The sequence below is a fragment of the Hypanus sabinus genome, chromosome 2 (genome assembly GCF_030144855.1).
Source record: "Hypanus sabinus isolate sHypSab1 chromosome 2, sHypSab1.hap1, whole genome shotgun sequence".
Taxonomy (NCBI): domain Eukaryota; kingdom Metazoa; phylum Chordata; class Chondrichthyes; order Myliobatiformes; family Dasyatidae; genus Hypanus; species Hypanus sabinus.
Window position 1 is genome coordinate 110,681,503 of NC_082707.1, and position 21,463 is coordinate 110,702,965.

Here is a 21,463-nt window from a genome sequence, read left to right on the forward strand (position 1 = left end):
ATCCTGCTTTCTCTGGCGGACAGAGTGTAGGTGTTCCACGAAACGGTCTCCCAGTCTGTGTCGGGTCTCACCAATATATAAAAGGCCACACCGGGAGCACCGGACGCAGTATACCACACCAGCCAACTCACAGGTGAAGTGTCGCCTCACCTGGAAGGACTGTCTGGGGCCCTGAATGGTGGTGAGGGAGGAAGTGTAAGGGCAGGTGTAGCACTTGTTCCGCTTACAAGGATAAGTGCCAGGAGGGAGATCGGTGGGAAGGGTTGGGGGTGATGAATGGACTAGGGAGTCGCGTAGGGAGCGATCCCTGTCGAAAGCAGAAAGGAGGGTGAAGGAAAGATGTGCTTGGTGGTGGGATCCCATTGGAGGTGGCGGAAGTTACGGAGAATTATATGTTGGACCTGGAGGCTGGTGGGGTGATAGGTGAGGACAAGGGGAACCCTATCCTGAGTGGGGTGGCAGGCGGATGGGATGAGAGCAGATGTGTGTGAAATGGGAGAGATGCGTTTGAGAGCAGAGTTGATGGTGGAAGAAGGGAAGCCTCTTTGTTTAAAAAAGGAAGACATCTCCTTCGTCCTGGAATGAAAAGCCTCATCCTGAGAGCAGATGCGGCGGAGACGGAGGAATTGTGAGAAGGGGATGGCATTTTTGCAAGAGACAGGGTGGGAAGAGGAATAGTCCAGGTAGCTGTGAGAGTCTGTAGGCTTATAGTAGTTATCAGTAGATAAGACATCTCTACAGATGGAGACTGAAAGATCACGAAAGGGGAGGGAGGTGTTGGAAATGGACCAGGTAAATTTGAGGGCAGGGTGAAAGTTGGAGGCAAAGTTAATGAAGTCAACGAGCTCAGCATGCGTGCAGGAGGCAGCGCCAATGTAGTCGTCGATGTAGCGAAGGAAAAGTGGGGGACAAATACCCATATAGGCTTGGAACATGGACTGTTCCACAAAGCCAACAAAAAGGCGGGCATAGCTGGGACCCATGCGGGTGCCCATGACTACACTTTTAGTTTGGAGGAAGTGGGAGGCGCCAAAGGAAGCAGGATCTCCCAGTGGCCACACATTTTAATTCCACGTCCCATTCCCATTCTGATATGTCTATCCATGGCCTCCTCTACTGTCAAGATGAAGCCACACTCAGGTTGGAGGAACAACACCTTATATTCCGTCTGGGTTGCCTCCAATCCGATGGCATGAACATTGACTTCTCTAACTTCCGTTAATGCCCCTCCTCCCCTTTTTACCTCATCCCTTATTCATTTATTTATTATTCTCCTTCCCTCTCTCTTTTTTTCTCTCTCTGTCCCTCTCACAATCACTCCTTGCCTGTTCTCTATCTCCTTCTGGTGCTCCCCTCCTTTCTTTCTCCCTACTGTCCCATGATCCTCTCCCTTCTCCAGCTCTGTATCCCTTTTGCCAATCACCTTTCCAGCTCTTAGCTTTGTTCCTCCCCCTCCGGTCTTCTATCAGTTCGGATCTCCCCCCTCCCCCTCGCACTTTAAAATCTTTTACTGTCTCTTTTTTCAGTTAGTCCTGATGAAGGGTCTCGACCTGAAACGTTGACTCTACTTCTTCCTATAGATGCTGCCTGGCCTGCTGCATTCCACCAGCATTTTGTGTGTATTGCTTAAATTTCCAGCATCTGCAGATTTTCTCGTGTTTCAGCCTTCTCTAGTTGTTTTTTGCTGTGAGAGGATTATCTAAGCATGTGATACAAACCATGTTGGTGTCAGATATTTTAGTAATCCTTTCCAAACTTTTAGAAAACATTCCTGTCGTGTTTTGCACCATTGGTGGGACAGGTGTTTTATGCACTGTTGGTGGGGTAGTGCTGTTTAGCTAAAATTATAGTCTTCTTTGCATCAGAGGGTTGACTTGCTAATGTTTGACCTTTGTTGTTGTTCCAGGTTGACAAGTTCCTCTCTGAGTCTTTGCAAGTGACTAGTGACAGTGAAAGTTACCCCTGTGGAACTTATTGTGGAGCTCTGACAGATTTGGCGAGAGCAGACATCCATGATTCACTGCTAGCTTTTGGATACCATATTTTTAATTGGAAACATCAAGCTTGCAAGGAATAACAATCTTAAAACTGAAAGAGGTGAGGAGTAAATCTTAAAAAAAAAACAAAATATACTCTTGTCAACAATCACTGCCATAAATGCCACTCTAAGCATGAGTGCCCAGGCCCCGGGCAAAAGCTCAGCCAAGCGGAGAGGCAAGCAGATTTCATTTTTCACTGAGAATACCAGAGCTACTCAACCAAGCCCAAATCGGCAGAGGAAGAACGGCATGTTACAGGGGGAAGTGAGGGTCTCTGAGGGTATGGTGGAGCCACAACAACCCCCCAAACCCACAGCCCCCATTACTGGTGTGCATTGCCATCCAGTGGCTGGTGTGAATGTGGAAATGGACCAAGAGAATGTGACCAAAGATGGCACTGTGCCACCAAACTGGACAGCCTCCATTCTCGTCGATCACTTGCCTCCCAAGGGTGGGCTGAACTGGCAGCCAGCTGGCCATGGTGTGTCATGGAATCAAAGTGCAGCCCCTTTCTGTTCCAGTAGTGGAGCTTCAAGCAGTGCCCCAGGACCCTTTCAAAACACTGTTGCCAAACAAGGGAGTTCAACCCACTTGTTGCACGAATCTCTCCAAAGTCAGCAGGACAACAAGGGCACTGGGTCTCAGCTGGGTTTATTTGCGGATGCAATAAAACAGATGGACGAGAAAGCCCACTTAGCAAAGAGACTGGCCAAGCAACCAGTTCATTTGTTTACTGAGCTACCAAAACCACAACTACAGAACCTGCAGCATCAAATCCAACAGAACCTATTGCAGCATCATCGCCAACAGCAGTCCCAGCAGAACCAACTGCAGCAGCAATCCCAGCAGAACCAACTGCAGCAGCAATCCCAGCAGAACCAACTGCAGCAGCAATCCCAGCAGAACCAACTGCAGCAACAATCCCAGCAGAACCAACTGCAGCAACAATCCCAGCAGAACCAACTGCAGCAACAATCCCAGCAGAACCAGTTGCAACACCAGAATCAGCTACTACATGAATCTCAGCAGAACAATCAACTGCAGCATCAACACCAAACAACCAAAGCACATGCCCAGATGCAGCTGCCATCCCAGCAGGCTCAGCTGCAGCACCAGCACCAACAACAGATCAGACTACAGCATCAGCATCAGCAGAACCAACGGCAATACAAGCAGACCCAACTCCAAAACCAGCAGGCTCAGCTGTTGCATCACCAGGAGTTCCAGCAGCCACAGACAAGTAATGAAACTTTGATTCATCATCAATTCTTCCAGTTTCCATATGGTCAGTGTCAGAAACCAGACTTGCCGCCAAACTCAGTATTAAATATGTTTCATCGCCAGCCATCACTTCTTCCTCTTTATAGCCGTCCATCACAAGCTGCATGTCAGCAGCACCTGTTCCAGCAGTTCTTCCCTCACCAACAGCCACCCCAGTCTCTGGGTCTCCACAGGATTCAGACAAGCCAGGGGCCAGATCCACCCACACATCTGATGGTTTCAGCACCATCTCAGTTGCAACAGGCTTCTGATACGCAGATCAGCAAAGACGTGCAGAGGTCAACCGGTGGCCATAAACTGGAACACCCTCTATGCAGAGTGGAGACTGAGTTTCAAACACCCTTAGCAAAGCAGACTCGATGTGCCCTCAACGAAAGAAAGGTGAAGCCCTGCCTTTTTGAGCTGCACAGACTGGGAAATGAACGTAGCTCTAGGGAAAGCACCAGCCAGTATTGGCCACAAGCATATGGGCCAGAGCTCCAAAAATTGCTGAACATGCCATCAAATCGTGGTGCACAGAACCAACACAAACTGTATGGGGTGGATTTAGTTCAACCCAAGGACATTCAAGCACACAGTCAGACAAATGAGGACATCAGGAGTGAGAGAGGACATGAGAAAATCCAGGTGAATCAAAGCAGTCAGAAGTCTGCTCAGGAGACCTCCTCAGAGATTGAAGAGTCAACTGAGAGTGTTATACAAGCTGCAAGAAAGGGAGGAGGAACTTCTAATGAAGCAAGTGGTCTCCAACCACAGCAAGTCTTGTCTGATCAGAACTCTTCCACTGAGGTCAGTTTTGCCTTTTACAGTTTTTTTTCACCATGAACACTGTCTTGCTATTGACTTACTTTTATAAACTTAGGGAAAATTCTTCATCCCCCATCTCTTGCCCTACCTCGAAAGTGCTTGTCTTTCAGGATCTGAGAGTGGCACAGTGCAGTTACTGCTAAATATTCAACAGCCAGCAAACCAAGTAATAACATAGTTTTGGGGTTAATTACCGGTGAGGATTCTAAGGAAGAACTCCTTGGCTCTTTGAGGCAGCAAGGTAGGACTTCAGTTCAGAATCGGCACCTTCCGTATTGCTTTGGAGCGTTGATCTGTAGTACACATTAAGCCATCTGGATTGGAGCTTTAGTTTACAGCTGCTTTATTGAGACGGTTTGATAACTGAGATAAAACTTGGTTGCTCTTGTTTATTGGAGTGGATGGGGGTTGCTCAATGTCATGTACTTTAACTACCACAGAAGTTTACAAGTGGTGTTCAGTAGAACAGTCCTCTTGTGCAGAAGGTGACTAATCATAGCTGTGTTTATTGTCAGATGCAACCACAGGAGCAATGAAAAACTTAGTTGCAGGGCATCACAGCGCATCTTATGGGCAGTATTCAGAAGAAATTCCTAAATTAAACATACATTATGCACAATTTTACATGAAGCAACGTAATTAAAACAAATTCCACAGTATTTTAGTGCAAATTGCTTAGTGTTCAAAGTATTGATCTACTGCAGTCGTTAGGCTTGTGCTTGTTAGTTGAAGAACCGAATGGTTGAAGGGCAGTAGCTGTTCCTGAACCAGGCGCCGTGGAAATTTGTGTTTGCTCTTACTGCTCAGAGGTAGCTGCAAGAAAATGGCATGGCCTGAATAGTGAGGACCTTTGATGTTGCCTCATGTGGTTACTACTGATGGTGGGGAAGGGTATGTCTGCAAGGTGTAAGGCTGAATCCGGTACTGTCTGCAGTTTCGCACATCCAAATTGCCATCCCAGCCCATGATGCAAGCAGTCGGCGTACTTTTAAAAGTACGTTGAAAGAAGCTTGTTGGTGTTTGGTGACGAGCTTCACCTCATTCAGCTGCCAAGAAAGCAAAAACACTGACACATCATAGGTTAGTAACCTGCCCAGATGTGTGGGCAGAACTCTGGCTGTGATAGCTGGCATTCCAAGTGGTCTCTCTCTCTTCTGCAAGCAACAATGGAGTAGCAAGGCAGGTCGTATTTGTGCAGACTGCTTCCAAAATTGCCCTTTCTGGGGCTGCCTGAACAAGGATTTGTATAGTGCGGTGGAGCTTGACAAAGCCAATGCTGAACAGTGGAAACTGCACATGAACTGATGGGGGACAAAAACCCTAATGGGGAGGTTTACTAGTGCTGCATTGGGGGGGAGGGGAGAGGTGGTTTCAACTAGACTTGCAGAGGCATGGGAACCAGAGTGCCAGAATAGATAGTGGAGAGGTTGTGAAGACAGGTGTTCTGACCTCAGACAAAATCAGGACTCAAAAGGTTGAGCATGGAGCTGTGTATATTTCAGTGCAAGAAGTATTGTAGGAAAGGCAGATGAGCTCAGGACATGGATTAACTGATAGAATTATGATTAGTGAGACTTGGTTGCAGGAGGGTCAGGACTGGCAGCTCAGTATTCCGGGGTTCTTTTGTCCTAGACATGATGGAGCAGGAAGGGTTAAAGGAGGAGGGGTGGCGTTACTAGTCGGAAAATGTCACAGCAGTGCTCAGTCAGGACAGACTGGAGAACTCGTCTAGTCAGGATTTATGGGTGGAACTGAGGAATAAGAAAGGTATGACCACGTTAATGGGGTGAGATTATAGACCACACAACAGTCCATGGGATTTAGAGAAACAAATCTGTAGAGATCATAGGCTGTTGCAAGAACCATAAGGTTGTTATTGGGGGTGATTTTTAATTTTCCACATATTGACTGGAATTCATATATTGTAAAAGGACTGGATGGGATAGAGATTGTCAGATGTGTTCAGGAAAGTTTCCTTAATCAGTATGTTGAAATCCCAACAAGAGTGTGCGATACTCGATCTGCTGTTACAGAATAAGACTGGGCAGGTGACAGAAGGTTGTGCATGGGAACACTTTGCATCCCGTGACTACAATGCCATTAATTTCAAAGTAAATTTGGAAAAATATAGGTCTGGTCCATGTTTTGAATCCTAAATTAGAGAAAGGCCAACTTTGATGATGGTATCAGAAAGGATCTGGCAAGTGTGGATTAGGACAGGCTGTTTTCTGGCAAAGGTGTACTTGGTAAATGGGAGACCTTGGAAAGTGAAATTTTGAGAGCACAAAGCTTGAATGTGCCTATTAGAATATAAGGTGAAAGATAACAGGTTTAAGGAAGCTTAGTTTTCAAGAGATATTTAATAATAAAAAAAGGTAGGAATAAATGAGGTGCTTATGGAGTATAAGAAATGAAAGAGAACACTCAAGAAATCAGGGTGATTGAAAGAGGGCAGGAGGTTGCCCTGGCAGACTAGGTGATGGAGAATCCTAAGGGATTCTACAGATAGGTTAAGAGCAAAAAGTTTGCAAGGACAAAAGTTAGTCCTCTGGAAGATAAGAATTGTAACCCATGTGTGGAGCCAGAGGAGATGGGGAAGGTATTTACTCAAGAGACAGAGTCTGTAGAATGAGGCAAAACAGCAGTGAAATCATGGACCCTATGCAGACTACAGAGGAGGAGGTTTGCTGTCTTGAGGCAAACTAGGGTGGATAAATGCTGAGAAATGTCTAATGCTGAGAAGTGTGAGGTTCTCCATTTTGGCAGGAATAATCCAAATAGAACATACAGGGTAAATGGTAGGGCATTGAGGAATGCAGAGGAACAGAGAGATCTAGGAATAACAGTGCATAGTCGCCTGAAGGTGGAGTCTCATGTAGATAGGGGTGGTGAAGAAGGCTTTTGGAACGCTGGCCTTTATAAATCAAAGCATTGAGTACAGGTTGGGATGTAATGTTAAAATTGTACAAGGCATTGGTAAGGCCAAATTTGGAATATTGTGTGCAGTTCTGGTCACCGAATTATAGGAAAGATATCAATAAATTAGAGAGAATGCAGAGACGATTTACTAGGATGTTACCTGGGTTTCAGCACTTAAGTTACAGAGAAAGGTTGAACAAGTTAGGTCTCTATTCATTGGAGCGTAGAAGGTTGAGGGGGGATTTGATCGAGGTATTTAAAATTTTGAGAGGGATAGAGTTGACGTGAATAGGCTGTTTCCATTGAGAGTAGGGGAGATTCAAATGAGAGGACATGATTTGAGAGTTAGGGGGCAGAAGTTTAAGGGAAACACGAGGGGGTATTTCTTTACTCAGAGAATGATAGCTGTGTGGAATGAGCTTCCTGTAGAAGTAGTAGAGGCCAGTTCAGTTGTGTCATTTAAGGTAAAATTGGATAGGTATATGGACAGGAAAGGAGTGGAGGGTTATGGGCTGAGTGCGGGTAGGTGGGACTAGGTGAGATTAAGAGTTCGGCACGGACTAGGAGGGCCGAGATGGCCTGTTTCCGTGCTGTGATTGTTATATGGTTATAAATCTCCGGGGGGTGACAAGGTGTTCCAAGTGCAGAAATTGAAGGGGCCCTAGCAGAGATATTTAAATCATCTTTAATGACTGTTGAGGTACCCGAGGATTGGAGGACATCTAATGTTGTTTCGCTGTTTTAGAAAGGCTTTAAAAATAAACCGGGAAATTATAAGCCGGTGAGCCCCACATCGGTAGTGGGAAAGTTATTGGAAGGTATTCTAAGGGACCAGGTGGATATATGAGTATTCGGATAGACGTGGACTGATTGGGGGTAGTCAGCATAGCTTTGTGTGTGGTTGCTCATGTCTAATGAATCTTATTAAGTTTTTCCAGGAAGTTACCAGGAAAGTTATTGAAGGCAAGACAGTGGATATTGTCTACATGGACTTCAGCAAAGCCTTCGACAAGTTCCCTCATGGGAGGTTGGTCAAGAAAATTCAGTCGCTCGGCATTCAAGATGAGGTGGTAAATTGGATTAGGTATTGGCTTTGTGGGAGAAGCCAGAGAATGGTAGTAGATGGTTGTTTCTCCTCCTGGAGGTCTGTGACCAGTGGTGTGCCACAGAAACTGGTGTTAGATCTGTTGTTGTTTGTCATCTGTATCAATGATCTGGATGATAATGTGGTTAACTGGATCAGCAAATTTGCGGTTGACGCCAAGATAGAGGATTTAGTGGACAGCAAGGAAGACTATCGGAGCTTATAGAAGCTTCTCCACCAGCTGGAAAAAGGAACTAAAAATTGGCAGATGGAATTTAATGCAGACACTTGTTGCACTTTCAGAGGACCAACCAGGGTAGGTCATACACAGTGAAGGAGTGTAGTAGAATAAAGGGATCTGTGAATAATTCATTGAAAGTGCTGTCACAGGGAGGGTTGTAAAGAAAGCTTTTAGCACCGATCTTCATAAATCAAATTATTGAGTACAGGAGATGCAATGTTATGTTGAAGTTGTATAAGATGTTGGTGAAGCCTAATTCGGAGTAGTGTGTGCAGTTTTGGTCACCTACCTACAGGAAAGGTGTAAATAAGATTGAAAGAGTACAGAGAAAATTACAAGGAATACACAAAACGCTGGAGGAACTCAGCAGCCCAGGCAGCACCTAGTAAAAGAATACAGTCACTGTTTTGGGCCGAAACGTCAACTGTACTCTTTTCCTAGATGCTGCCTGGCCTGCTGAGTTCCTCCAGTATTTTGAGTGTATTGCTTATATTTCCAGCCTCTGCAGATTTTCTCTTGTTAGTATTTAAAATTTACAAGGATGTTGCTGGGTCTGGAGTATCTGTGTCATAAGGAAAGATGAATAGCTTGGGACTTTATTCTTTGGAACATAGAAGACATAGTGAGCATAGTGTAACTAAGTTTGCTGATGACTCTAAATTCAGTGGAGAAGCAAGTTCTGCAGGAGAGTCTGCAGAGAGATATAGATAGGTTAAGTGAGTGGGCAAAGGTCTGGCAGATGGAATACAATGTTGGTAAATGTGAGGGCACCCACTTTGGAAGAAATAATGACAGAGCAGATTACTTAAGTTGTCAAAGATTGCAGCATGCTGCTGTGTAGAGGGACTTGGGAGTGCTTGTGCATGAATCACAAAATGCAGTAGGCTATCAAGAAGGCAAATGGACGGTTGGCCTTCATTGCTAGAGGGATTGAATTTAAGAGCAGGAATGTTATGCTGCAACTGTACAGGGTACTGGTGAGGCCACACCTGGAGTACTGTGTGCAGTTCTGGTCACCATACTTGAGGAAGGATATACTGGCTTTGGAGGCGGTGCAGAGGAGGTTCACAAGGTTGATTCCAGAAATGAGGGGATTAGACTATGAGGAGAGATTAAGTCGCCTTGTATTCGCTGGATTTAAAAGAATGAGAGGAGATCCTATAGAAACATAAAATTATGGAAGGGATGGATAAGATAGAGGCAGCAAAGTCTGGTAGGTGAGACGAGAACAGGGGTGGCCAAACTTACTTAATGTAAGAGCCAGGTACGATTAACTTCAGATGCTTGAGAGCTGCAAGACATGAACAAAATTTACACACACGTTTTTATTGTTACATATACATTTTGTTACAAAAATTTTATATTAATGTTAAGAAATACATGTTTGCAATATTTATTCATGCATGTAGTTTTTTAAACTGTTAATTTGTATTAGTTTCAGTAATCATAATGTACATATTTACAAAATGTACATATATACAAAATCTTGACTGATGATTGTTTTAACTATATTGAGCGTATTTAATACGGTAATGAACTACCAGAACATCTAAGAAAACTGTGCGAATTTGCATTTCAGTAACATAAAATTAGACTGCCAAAAATAAAAATAGAAGGGAAAAGAACGGAGATATTTTTAATGATATTTATTTAAGTAAATATCTGGTCAAAACATGGAGGAAAATATGTTAAAAAAAAGCAAACCAATAAAATTAGAGATATTTTAATCAGATACCACCTTCCAAAATTACAGTCTTATCATAATAGATAATATTTGGCTATTTAGAGATGATTTTAACACAGTTAATTTGTTTTTCCGTAATTCGGATTTACGTGGATAATCAGCCGAAAAGTTTTTGTGATTTGTTTCATAGTGGCTTTTCAAATTGCTGGCTTTGTAATGACTGAGTGATACATTGCAGATAAGACACAAAGGTTTACCTCCTTTAACGGTGAATGCAAAATCTTCCTCCCACTGCAGCTTAAAATGTCTGTTTTCATCTTCATATTTTTGTTTCTTACAATTTGATGACGCCATCTTCCTTCACAAAATTTTCACAGACACTTGTAAACAAAATTAGTATTCACAGTGTACCAACTAGGTCTGCGCAATTCAGCGTCCTATGTAACACTGCGTTAATGTACATGACGTGAGTGAAGTCGGGCCTAGACTCACTAACACTTTGAGTGCCCAATGATGTAGATCTACATCGTGTACTTGGAAACTCACGCCTCTGTTTTAAAGCTGTCTTCAGCGCCATGTAGCGATTCTCACCAACTCTTGAGCGATGGAATTAAGTCTCAAGGGATTTCCCGCGGTTCTATTTATCGCCAAAATGCTTTCCCATTCATTTCTATGAAATGGCAGCACGTAGTAAAAAGGAGGTCAACCAACATATTTTCATGAGCCACACATTGAATGCCAAAGAGCTGTGGTTTGGCCACCCCTGGACTAGAACTAGGGGACATAGCTTTAAGATTCAGGGGAGTAGATTTAGGATGGAGATAAAGAGGGACTCATTTTCCCAGAGAGTGGTGAATCTCTGCCCAGGGAGGCAGTGGATGCTGCCTGAGTAAATATATTTAAGACAAGGCTGGATAGATTTTTTTTTATAGTTGGGGAAAAGGGTTATGGGGAAAAGGCAGGTAGGTGGAGATGAGTCCATGGTCAGATCAGCCATGATGTTATTGAATGACGGAGCTGACTCGACGGGCCAGATGGCTGACTCCTGCTCCTATTTCTTATGTTCTCATGTTCTAAGACTGAGGGGAGATTTGGTGGAGATGTGCAAAATTATGAGGGATTTAGATAGGGTAAAGCAAGCAGGCTTTTTGCACCGAGTCTGGTTGGGACTACAACTAGAGGTCATGGATTAAGGGTGAAGGGTGAAAGGTGAAATGTTTAAAGGGAACATATGGGGACACTTCACTCAGAGGGTGGTGAGAGTGTGGAATGAGCTGCCAGAGGTGCATGCCAGCTCATTTTCAACATTTAAGAGAAGCTTGGATAAGTATGTGGATGGTAGGGCTATGGTCCGGGTGCAGGTCGATATGACCATACAGTTTAAATGGTTCAGCATGGACTAGATGGGCTGAAGAGCCTGTTTCTGTGCTGTACTTTTCTGTGACTCTAAACACAAGGACCTGAAGATACTGTAATACGGAGCAAATACAACTTACTGGAGGAGCTCAGCAGATTGAGAAGCATCTGTGGAGACAATGACGCAGTGTCTTGAGCCTAAACATCAACTGTCTCTCTGCTCCACAGATGCCGCTTGACCTGTTGTGCACAGCAGTAAACAAACAATGGTCTCTATTGCCTCCTCTGGCTCATTGAAACACAAACTAAATTCAAATTAAACACTTACTGTAGAGACGCAAACCTGCCCCAAGGTACAAATTCTGACAAAGATGTGATGGAGACTGCAGCCCTTTGCAACGCTGCGCATTGGTGTCTGCATTCCGAGTGATGATGCAACTGGTCAGAATGGTTCTGCTGGACATATGTACAGATTTGCAAGAGTCTTTGGTGAGATGCTCAGTCTCCTCATCCTTTCCACTCATTGAGCACTGCTATGTGTTCTCCTGACCTCTCCTTCTTGAAGTCCACAGTTAATTCCTTGACTTGTTGACATTGAATGCCGGGTGGTTGTTGTGACCTCATTAAATCAGCGATCCATCTCCCTTGTCATCGCCCTCTGTGATTTTGTCAGCAATACTGGTTTCATCTGTGAATTTATAAATGGCATTTTAGCTGTGCTTAGCCCCACATTCATGAGTGTAGAGAGAGTAGAACAGTGGGCTAAGCATGCATTGTTGAGATGGATTTTCATTGAAGTGGAGATGTTATCACCCATCTGTATAGACTGTGGTCTACCAATGAGGAAGCTGAGGATCCTGTTGAGGAGGAAGGTACAGCATCCCAGGCTGAAAAGTTTAGTGACTAACACACTCGGGATGATGGTGTTGAATGCCAAGTTGTAATTGATAAACAGCAGCCAGATGGAGGCACTGATGTAGTGTGAGTAGATTTCAGCAAGAATTTGATGAGGACCTGCTTAGGGTAGTTGGAAAAGGAATGTCTGTAGAAGCAGAGAAGAATGTTAAGCTAGATACAAACTGGCCAAGGATTAGAAAGCAAAGGATGATGATTGTGTCTTTTAGAACTTTGAACAGAACATCACAGCAGAGGCAGTTGTACCAAACTAATTAAACTGTTACTTAAAGGTGTAATTAAATGGATCCCTTCAGCATCCATATTTCTTCATTCTGTGCACACGCACATGCCTGTCCAAGAGAGAGATTTCTCTTACCTAGAAGCAGAAAAGATTTCTCTTGGCTAGAAGGATATTAGCTGGGGTTCCTCCGGGCTCAATACATTTCAGTGTAAATCAACTGTGTTTGAAAAAGCCACATCCTTTTTGTAATGTCTCTGCTTTCTCATCGCATGCTCACTCTGATACAAATGGTGTATAAAGATGTGTGGCGATGATATGTGCAGCTAACAAGCTTCAGGGTGCAAGACTCCATCACGAGTGGTAAACGGAATTGAAACAAAGTACTGCATTTCGGGAGGTGCAACAAGGCAAGGAATACATAATGAATGGAAAGGTACTGAGTAGTGGGGAGGAACAGGTTAACCTATATTTACAAAGCGAGAAAGACTTGCTTAATGCATGATTGAAAAGGAGATTTCCCCCCCTCCAGATCGCATAGATGATAAAAGCTTGAGAGGATGTACTAGTTAGCTTTGTGATGTGCATTTCTGATCACCAGATGGAAAGGGTGCAAAGGACAGCACTGTCAGGTCAGGAGAATTATAGTTACGAGGAAAGGCTGAATGAGACTGGGGGGGGGGGGGTATAAACTGAGAAGGGCTTGAGACAGGGTTATGAGGAAGGGCCCGTCTCCCTTAACGGGTCAGAACCTGGGGGCTGAGGTTTAAAGAAAGATGAGAGGTATGATAAGGAAAATGGTCTTTGAGAAGATGGCCTGGAAGTTGCTGCTTGAAAGGGAGGGAAATTAGTCAAGTTATTTGAAATTTTCCAGAAGTTTAATTTTGTCTCCGTATCATTAGGTTAGCCCAATGTTTCCCTGATGTTTTTTAACCTCATGCCCCCCAAAGCACCTTCAGAAATGCCAACACCCCTCTTAGGTACAATAAACTTTCCAGCCATAGTGTAAAAACATGTGTACCATATGCTAACGTGAGAAAATTAAACCTAGCCTACACAGTACCTGTGCACTGTACAGCAGCTTCAATATAATGTCATCCTTGAGTTTGATGGTTTTAGCAAGAGTTGAAATATCTCGTTCAAGTTGGGACAGCAAAAGCCTTAAGTCCCCATGTGTAACAATGTCCAAGTTTCTATTTTTGTGAATATGTGGTTCACTGTACTGAAGCCTGTTTAAACGAGGTAGGAGGATGGAAGTACAACAAAGAGCAGTTTAGCTCTTTTCCTAAGACCAGCAAACTTTGTATGACATTGTAGCCACATACCTCAAAAGCTAACATTTTTGAAAAGCACTTTTGCTTCTTCATCATTCTGAATTTTAATATTTTTTCTTGCAAGCTTTCTTCCTGTTCTTTTACCTTGCAAAGAAATGGGTTAATTTCCAAATCTGGAACTTCCAGATTGGTCAAATTCTTAAATTCTTTCTGAAAATGCTTTTTCAGTGACTGCAGGTGTAAGCAGTACTCTTGCAAATCTCCATCTGTGAAAGTACCATATTTTCCATGTAGAGAAACTCAGAACATTCTTCTTCCAATGTTTTGCTTATACATTTCCAGTTTTCTACTAAAAGTGGACACTGCACTTTTTGCCTGGATTAAATTGAAATTCTCAACCTTCAGTTTCATATTTAGAATGTTCATTTTGTCACACAGATCAGCTAGGTATGCCACATCTCCATGTGGATGTTCAATCTTGTTTCCCAAGCTGCTGTTAACTTTGAACAAAAATTCAACCAGTGTCAAAAAGATCAAAGAAACATTTTAAACAGCAGTCTTTTGACAGCCAGGGCACCTTAACGTGTAGAAACAAGTGTTCAAGCTCTTCATTGTTATCTTAGCATAAATGGCAAAATATTCTGCTATTTAATAGATGAGTTTTAATTTTGTTGACAGCAGATATTACAAGAGTCATGCTTGAAAAAAGTTGCTGGCTGATGTTCTTGGCTGCACAGTGTTGACGGTGAATTACACAACGGATAGCAAACAGACTTGGAATTTCTTTATTCATGAATGCCACTAAACCAGCATGGCGACCTGTCATATGTGATGCTCCATCTGTTGCACAAGAAATCATGTTCCTAATCAGAATACTTTTATCCTCAATAAACATTTTGAGCTCATTGTAGTTTGATTCTCTGTTGATACTTGTTTTTAACTTATAAAAGAGAAAATCTTCATAAACTTTTCCATTTTTGATAAACTCTACATATACCATTAGCAATGCCTCATTGTTTTGAGTGGTTGACTCATCCAGTTCTATCCAAAATTCTGTCTTTTTTTGTCAATCTGTGTGTAGTTCATAATCCCACTAAGGAACACCAGGCCATTGTCTCCCACACCATCACCAACATTTTTGACTCTAGGGATCTCCCATCCACTGCCACCAACCTCATGGTTCCTGCACCCTGCACCTCCCGTTTCTACTCCTGCCCAAGATCCACAAACCCATTTGTCCTGGTAGACCCGTTGTTTCAGCTTGTTCCTGCCCCACTGAACTTGTATCGGCATACCTCGACTTGGTTTTATCCCCCGGTTCAGTCCCTTTCTAGCTACATCTGTGACACTTCACACTCTCTGGATCTTTTCAATGATTTCAGGATCCCTGGCCCCCATCATCTTATTTTCACTATGGATGTCTAGTCCCAATACACCTCCATCCCCCACCAGGAAGGCCTCAGAGCTCTGTTTCTTTTTGAACACCAGACCCAACCAGTTCCCCTCCACCACCACCCTCCTCTGTCTACTGGAACTTGTCCTCACTCTAAATTTCTCCTTTGGCTCCTCCCAGTTCCTTCAAACAAAAGGTGTAGCCATGTGTCCCAGCTATGCCTGCCTGTTTGTTGGCTTCTATGTTCCATGCTTACACTGGTATCCGTCTCCCACTTTTCCTACGCTACATCAACGACTGCATTGAATCTGCTTCCTGCAACCATGTGGAGCTCATCAACTTCATCCACTTTTCCTCAAATTTCCATTTCCAACACCTCCCTGCCCTTTCCTGATCTCACTGTCCCTATCTCTGGAGACAGCTTATCTTCTGATGTCTTATTATAAACCCATGGACTCTCACATCTACCTGGACTGTACGTCTTCCCACCCTGTTACTTGTAAAAACACCATGCCCTTCTCTCAGCTCCTCTGTCTCCACCACATCTGCTCTCAGGATGAGGCTTTTCTTCTAGAATTAAGGCGATGTCCTCCTTTTTCAAAGAAAGGGTCTTCCCTTCCTCCACTATCAATGCTGCCCTCAACCACATCTCTTGCATTTCACGCACCCCATCCTCCCGCCATCCTACCAGGGATAGGGTTCCTCTTGTTCTCACCTACTACCCCACCAGCCTCCGCATCCAGCACATAATTCTCTGAAAATTCTGCCCTCTCCACGGGATCCCACCTCCAAGCACTTCTTTTCCTTCCCCCCACTTTCTGTTTTCTGCAGGGATCACTCCCGATGTGAATCCCTTGTCCATTTGTCCCTCCCCATTGTTCCCCCTCTGGCACTATGATTGCAAGCGGAACAAGTGCTACACCAGCCGCTGCACCTCCCTCACTACCATTCAGGGCCCTAAGCAGTCCTTTCCGATGAGGCGACATTTCACCTGTGAGTCTGTTGGGGTTATTTACTGTGTTTTGTTGTCCCGGTGTAGCCTCTTGTATGTCAGTGAGACCCGACGCAGACTGGGAGACTGCTTCACTGAGCAGAGGAAGTGGGATCTCCCAGTAGCCACCCATTTTCATTCTGTTTCCCATTCCCATTTCCCATTCCATGGCCTCCTCCACTGTTGTGATGAGGCTGCACTTGGGTTGGAGGAACAACATCTTGTATTCTGTTTGGGTAGCCTCCACCTGATGGCATGAACATCGATTTCTCAAACTTCCGGTAATACTCCCCGCACCCCGTTTCCCTCTCCATTCCCCATCTCATTTTCCTCTCTCAACTTATCCCCTTGCCCACCCATCGACTTCCTCTGGAGCTCCTCCCCACTCCTTTCTTCCACGGCCTTCTGTGTCTTTCACCAATCAACTGCCCAGCTGTTTACTTCATCCCTCATACTCCAGGTTTTCTCTCTCCCATCCCCACACCTTTTAAATCTACTCAGCCTTTTCTCTCCAGCCCTGTGAAAGGGTCTCGGTCCAAAACGTCGACTGTACTCTTTTCCATGGATGCTGCCTGGCCTGCTGAGTTCATCCAGCATTTTGTGTGTGTGTTTCTTGGATTAACAGCATCTGAAGATTTTCCCTAGTTGATGTCCAATGACTTAACTCATTTTGTCAATATGAAGACCTACAGAGGACAGTGGTCAGCATTTCTTTCACCAGTTGTATGAGATTTTCCACACTTTGCTATCATTTTGGAACCGTTACAAGAAGCAAAGAGACCACTATCATTTTTAGATATCTTGGCAAACGACTCAAATGTACAATGGTCTTTAAATGCTGTTTTCATCTTCTGGAACTAAGTGATAACATAAATAGCCTTTTCAGGGTGTCTTTTGTGGAAGTGTTCCTACAATCTTGATGGTTTCATGGCTTCATTAGACAGTTCAGTATTACAAATCAGATACATGGGGCGTTGCGGATATGATTGGAACGGAATAAAACCATACTCAAAGTATGTAACATCGTATTGACGCACTTCCTGTAGTTTCTGTTTCTTAGAAACATAGAAAATCTACAGCACAATACAGGCCCTTCGGCCCACAATACTGTGCCAAACATGTCCTTACCTTAGAAATTACCTAGGGTTACCCATAGCCCTCTATTTTTCTAAACTCCATGTACCTATCCAGGAGGCTCTGAAAAGACCCTATTGTATCTGCCTCCACCACCATCACCGGCAGCCCATTCCACGCACTCACTACTCTCTGAGTAAAAAAAACTTACCAATGACATCTCCTCTGTATCTACTTCCAAGCACCTCAAAACTGTGCCCCCTCATGCCAGCCGTTTCAGCCCTGGGAAAAAGCCTCTGACTATCCACACGATCAATGCCTCTCAGCATCTTGTACACCTCTATCAGGTCATCTCTCATCCTCTGTCACTCCAAGGAGAAAAGACCGAGTTCACTCAACCTATTCTCATAAGGCATGCTCCCCAATCCAGGCAACATCCTTGTAAATCTCCTCTGCACCCTTTCTATAGTTTCCACATCCTTCCTGTAGTGAGATGACCAGAATTGAGCACAGAACTCCAAGTGGGGTCTGACCAGGGTCCTGTTTAGCTGTACCATTAACTCCTGGCTCTTAACCTCAATCCATGGTTGATGAAGGCCAATACATCGTATGCCTTCTTAACCACAGAGTCAACCTGCACTGCAGCTTTGTGTGTCCTATGGTCTCGGACTCCAAGATCCCTCTGATCCTCCACACTGGTCGGATGAGGTTGCGGAGTTTCAGGTGTGTTGTGATGGCGAGTGCTCACTGCTGCAGAGCTAAGGTTCTCCCTGTGTTCCAGTACCCCATCCCATTTTTTTCAATCCAGTGGTCTTGTTTTGTGCTGCAAGTTAGGGTACTGCTTCCCCCACCCACAGCCCAACAATCTTGAACACCCTCTGACAACAACTTCTTCTCCTGACACCCCCATTGGGAATCACTGTGTTAGCCTCTGGATTAATCCTCCAGTAATCTAACACCACACATCAGTAGTTTATGTGTGGTTTCAATGAAAAAATTGTGCCGTTGAAAATCTGAGATGGAAATGGGATCCTGAAGGTGCTGTGCAGTGTGTTCCTCAGGCAGCTGTGACGGAGAGAAGAGTCAGCTTTTGATGAAATATCATCAGAGGGTGGAATGGCTAGAGAGAACAAGGGGCATGTCTGTAATAGGTTGAGGACTAATACTGTCCACGTGTTAGCAATGCTGTTGTTGCTACCCAAAAGGCAGTGTTAAATGCTTGTTAATTGTAGTTAATTCGTCTGGAGGACTGTAAGTGAAGGACAGAATGATGAGAGCAGAGGGAGGAGAAAAAATAACTGCACTAGAACACATGATCTGTTGGAAATAATCAACAGATCAAGCAGCATCTACGGATTGAGAAAGTTACTGTTAGATGTAGTTAACTGTATAAAAACTCTTCAGTTCTGACACTGATTGATTATCTGAAATTGTGGAGTCCCAAAGGCTGCAGTGTGTCTAGACTTGGTTCCTCGAGCTTGTTGGAACAGTCAGAGAGGGAGCAGGATGGAAAATTAAAGTGACAGGCACATAGAAGTTTGGTGTCACCGTTGTTGACTGTTTCTCTCTGCAGAGGTACTGCTTCATTTATTGTTCTCTGTAAAAGTTCAGCTCCATTTGTTCACCAGGGCCACTTGACTGATGCTAAAGAAAGGTGGGAGTAGGAATAAACTGTGCACCATCCCAGGCCTTAAGGTGTGAATGAAGATTAGTGTGGCTGTTACCTAGCCCCAGAACATTGTTCCAAATCACTTATCTTAAGTTGCTTTATTAATGAATCTCCTTCTTTCATTAGATCAGAATTGGGGATGTTTAGAGATAATTGTACCATGCTTAATCCTGTTTGCAATTTGTAAGCTGAGAATTTGGTCCCCACCTGCAGAAGTAACATCTGAACAACATTGTGTATGGAGTGGTAATGCTGGTGACAGACACTGACAGTCTCCGACATGAGACTGAAGATCTCTCTGTCACTTCCAACAGTAATGCCATCACCGGGAGCAAACACGAAGAAATCTGCAGATGCTGGAAATTCAAACAACACAACAGGCCAGGCAGTCCAGACGAAGGGTCTCGGCCCGAAACGGTGACGGTACTTCTCCCTATCGATGCTGCCTGGCCTGCTGCGTTCCACCAGCATTTTGTGTGTGTTGTTGTTACCATCACAGGGATGTGAGCATACCCAGGATTTACTGCCTGTCCCTTGAGAAGGTGATTGTGAACCATCTTGAGCTATTACTGTCCTTTGGGCTAAGGGGAATACCAGGATTTGGATCCAGTGACAATGAAGGAAAAGCGATGTATTTTTCAGTCTGAATGGAGTTCAGCTGTGAAGGAGATTGGTCCCATGCACATGCTACCTTTTGACAAGTGCAGGTTTGCAAGGTGCCAGAAATTCTGTGGTTACAATACCAAGTCAAAGGTTGTGTTCCCTAGGATGATTTGCTGATCTCATGACTTCCAAAACCTCAATACCATCTACAGAATGTAAGTGAGGAATGGGGTAGAATAAACAGCATTCACTTGGTTGAATTTCTTTCTATTCAGAGGCTGTGGGTTTCAGCATATAATTGTCCATTCCTGGTCCTGAGATGCCTTTTGAACCATTGCATTCTTACAGTGGGGAAGAATGTTTCAGGGTTTTGACCCAGTGATGATGAAGGAATGGTGATTAAATTTCCAAGTCAGGATGGCATGGGGTTAGGAGACTGGGACTTCCCAAACTTTTTGATGCCATGAATCCCTGCCATTAACGGGGTCTGTGGACCCCAGGTTGGGAATCCCTGTTTCCAGTGGTGTTTCCAACGTTGCCACCTGCAGTTGGTGCAGCTTGTGGGTTTGGAAGATGCTGTCTGGGTATCTCCATCAGTTGCTGCAGAGCGCCCTGTAGATGGTAGAAGCTTCTACGACTGTGCTTCAGTGGTGGAGTGAGAGGTGGTTGTGGGTGGGATGCTACCGCTGGGCTGCTGTGTTCTGTACGATGTTGAGCGTCCTGAGTGTTGTTGAAACTACACTAATTCAGGCAGGTGTAAAATTCTTTACTGCACTCCCAACTGGAGCTTTGGAGCTGGTTTGCAGGTTACTCTGGAATACTCATCACAGGATTCCTTGCCTCTGAGCTGTACATGTGGCTACCTCAGTGCAGTTACTGGCGTTCTTACTGCAACACTCAGGCATTGATAGTGGAAGAATTCAGTGGCAGTAATGCTGTTCAGTGTTGGGGTGATCAGAGGGTCTTGTCGTTGACACTGACGCTTGTGTGGTGCCAGTGTCAATTGTCAGCCCTCAGCCCAGGCCAGAACTTGACTGCTTTGTTATCTGGGGAGTCGTGAATAGGACCAAATTTATTTGCCATATACGTTTACATGTATTAGAAACTTGCTGTGATGTGCAGGCATGGCATGTAACAAAATACAACAATGTTCAACAATTATAAAGAATAAGGAATACATTTGCCAAAATACATAAATGCCAGCATGTGTTTGCAATGGAAACAGCAGTGACTGAGGTAATGTTGGGGGGGGGGGGGTGGTGGATAACTAGAGTGGTTGATTGGAAACTTCTATGACTGTGCTTCAGTGGTGGAGTGAGAGGTGGTTGAAGAACTGGGTGAAGACACTTTTAGGATAATGTGAAGTTCCAGAAGAGAGCTTTAGGAAAATGTGGTTTCCTAGGATGTGTAGTATCTGCAGTGATCATTACTGCCTGCTTCTTTATCCTAGACACATAATGATGTTTATCTGTGGCCACTGACCTTTTTTTCTAACCTGAGCTTGCTGTGGTTTTCTGATACTGTGAGAGGATACTGCAGCTAATTCGACAGGACTGGCTGATGTGAGGGTGCTGGCTGTGATGGCAGTGTAGATTTGCACCCGAGTGTTTTGGTGAAGATGTGAGGGTGCTGGCTGTGAAGACAGTGTAGATTTGCACCCGAGTGTTTTGGTGAAGATGTGAGGGTGCTGGCTGTGAAGACAGTGTAGATTTGCACCCGAGTGTTTTGGTGAAGATGTGAGGGTGCTGGCTGTGATGGCAGTGTAGATTTGCACCCGAGTGTTTTGGTGAAGATGTGAGGGTGCTGGCTGTGAAGACAGTGTAGATTTGCACCCGAGTGTTTTGGTGAAGATGTGAGGGTGCTGGCTGTGAAGACAGTGTAGATTTGCACCCGTGTGTTTTGGTGAAGATGTG

The 21,463-nt window shown here is 44.4% G+C and overlaps 1 protein-coding gene across 7 annotated transcripts in view; it reads left to right on the plus strand.

Annotated features, from left to right (window-relative positions):
• The window catches only part of mideasb (mitotic deacetylase associated SANT domain protein b), an 88,276-nt gene that overhangs the window by 33,963 nt on the left and 32,850 nt on the right, over window positions 1-21,463 (plus strand). For all 7 annotated transcript variants that reach the window (XM_059952026.1, XM_059951999.1, XM_059952035.1 and 4 more), the window contains exon 2: window positions 1,907-4,109. In XM_059952026.1, the coding sequence (XP_059808009.1) occupies window positions 2,172-4,109 (1,938 nt within the window). In that variant the 5' untranslated portion in view covers window positions 1,907-2,171. The remainder of the gene's footprint in view (window positions 1-1,906; window positions 4,110-21,463) is intronic.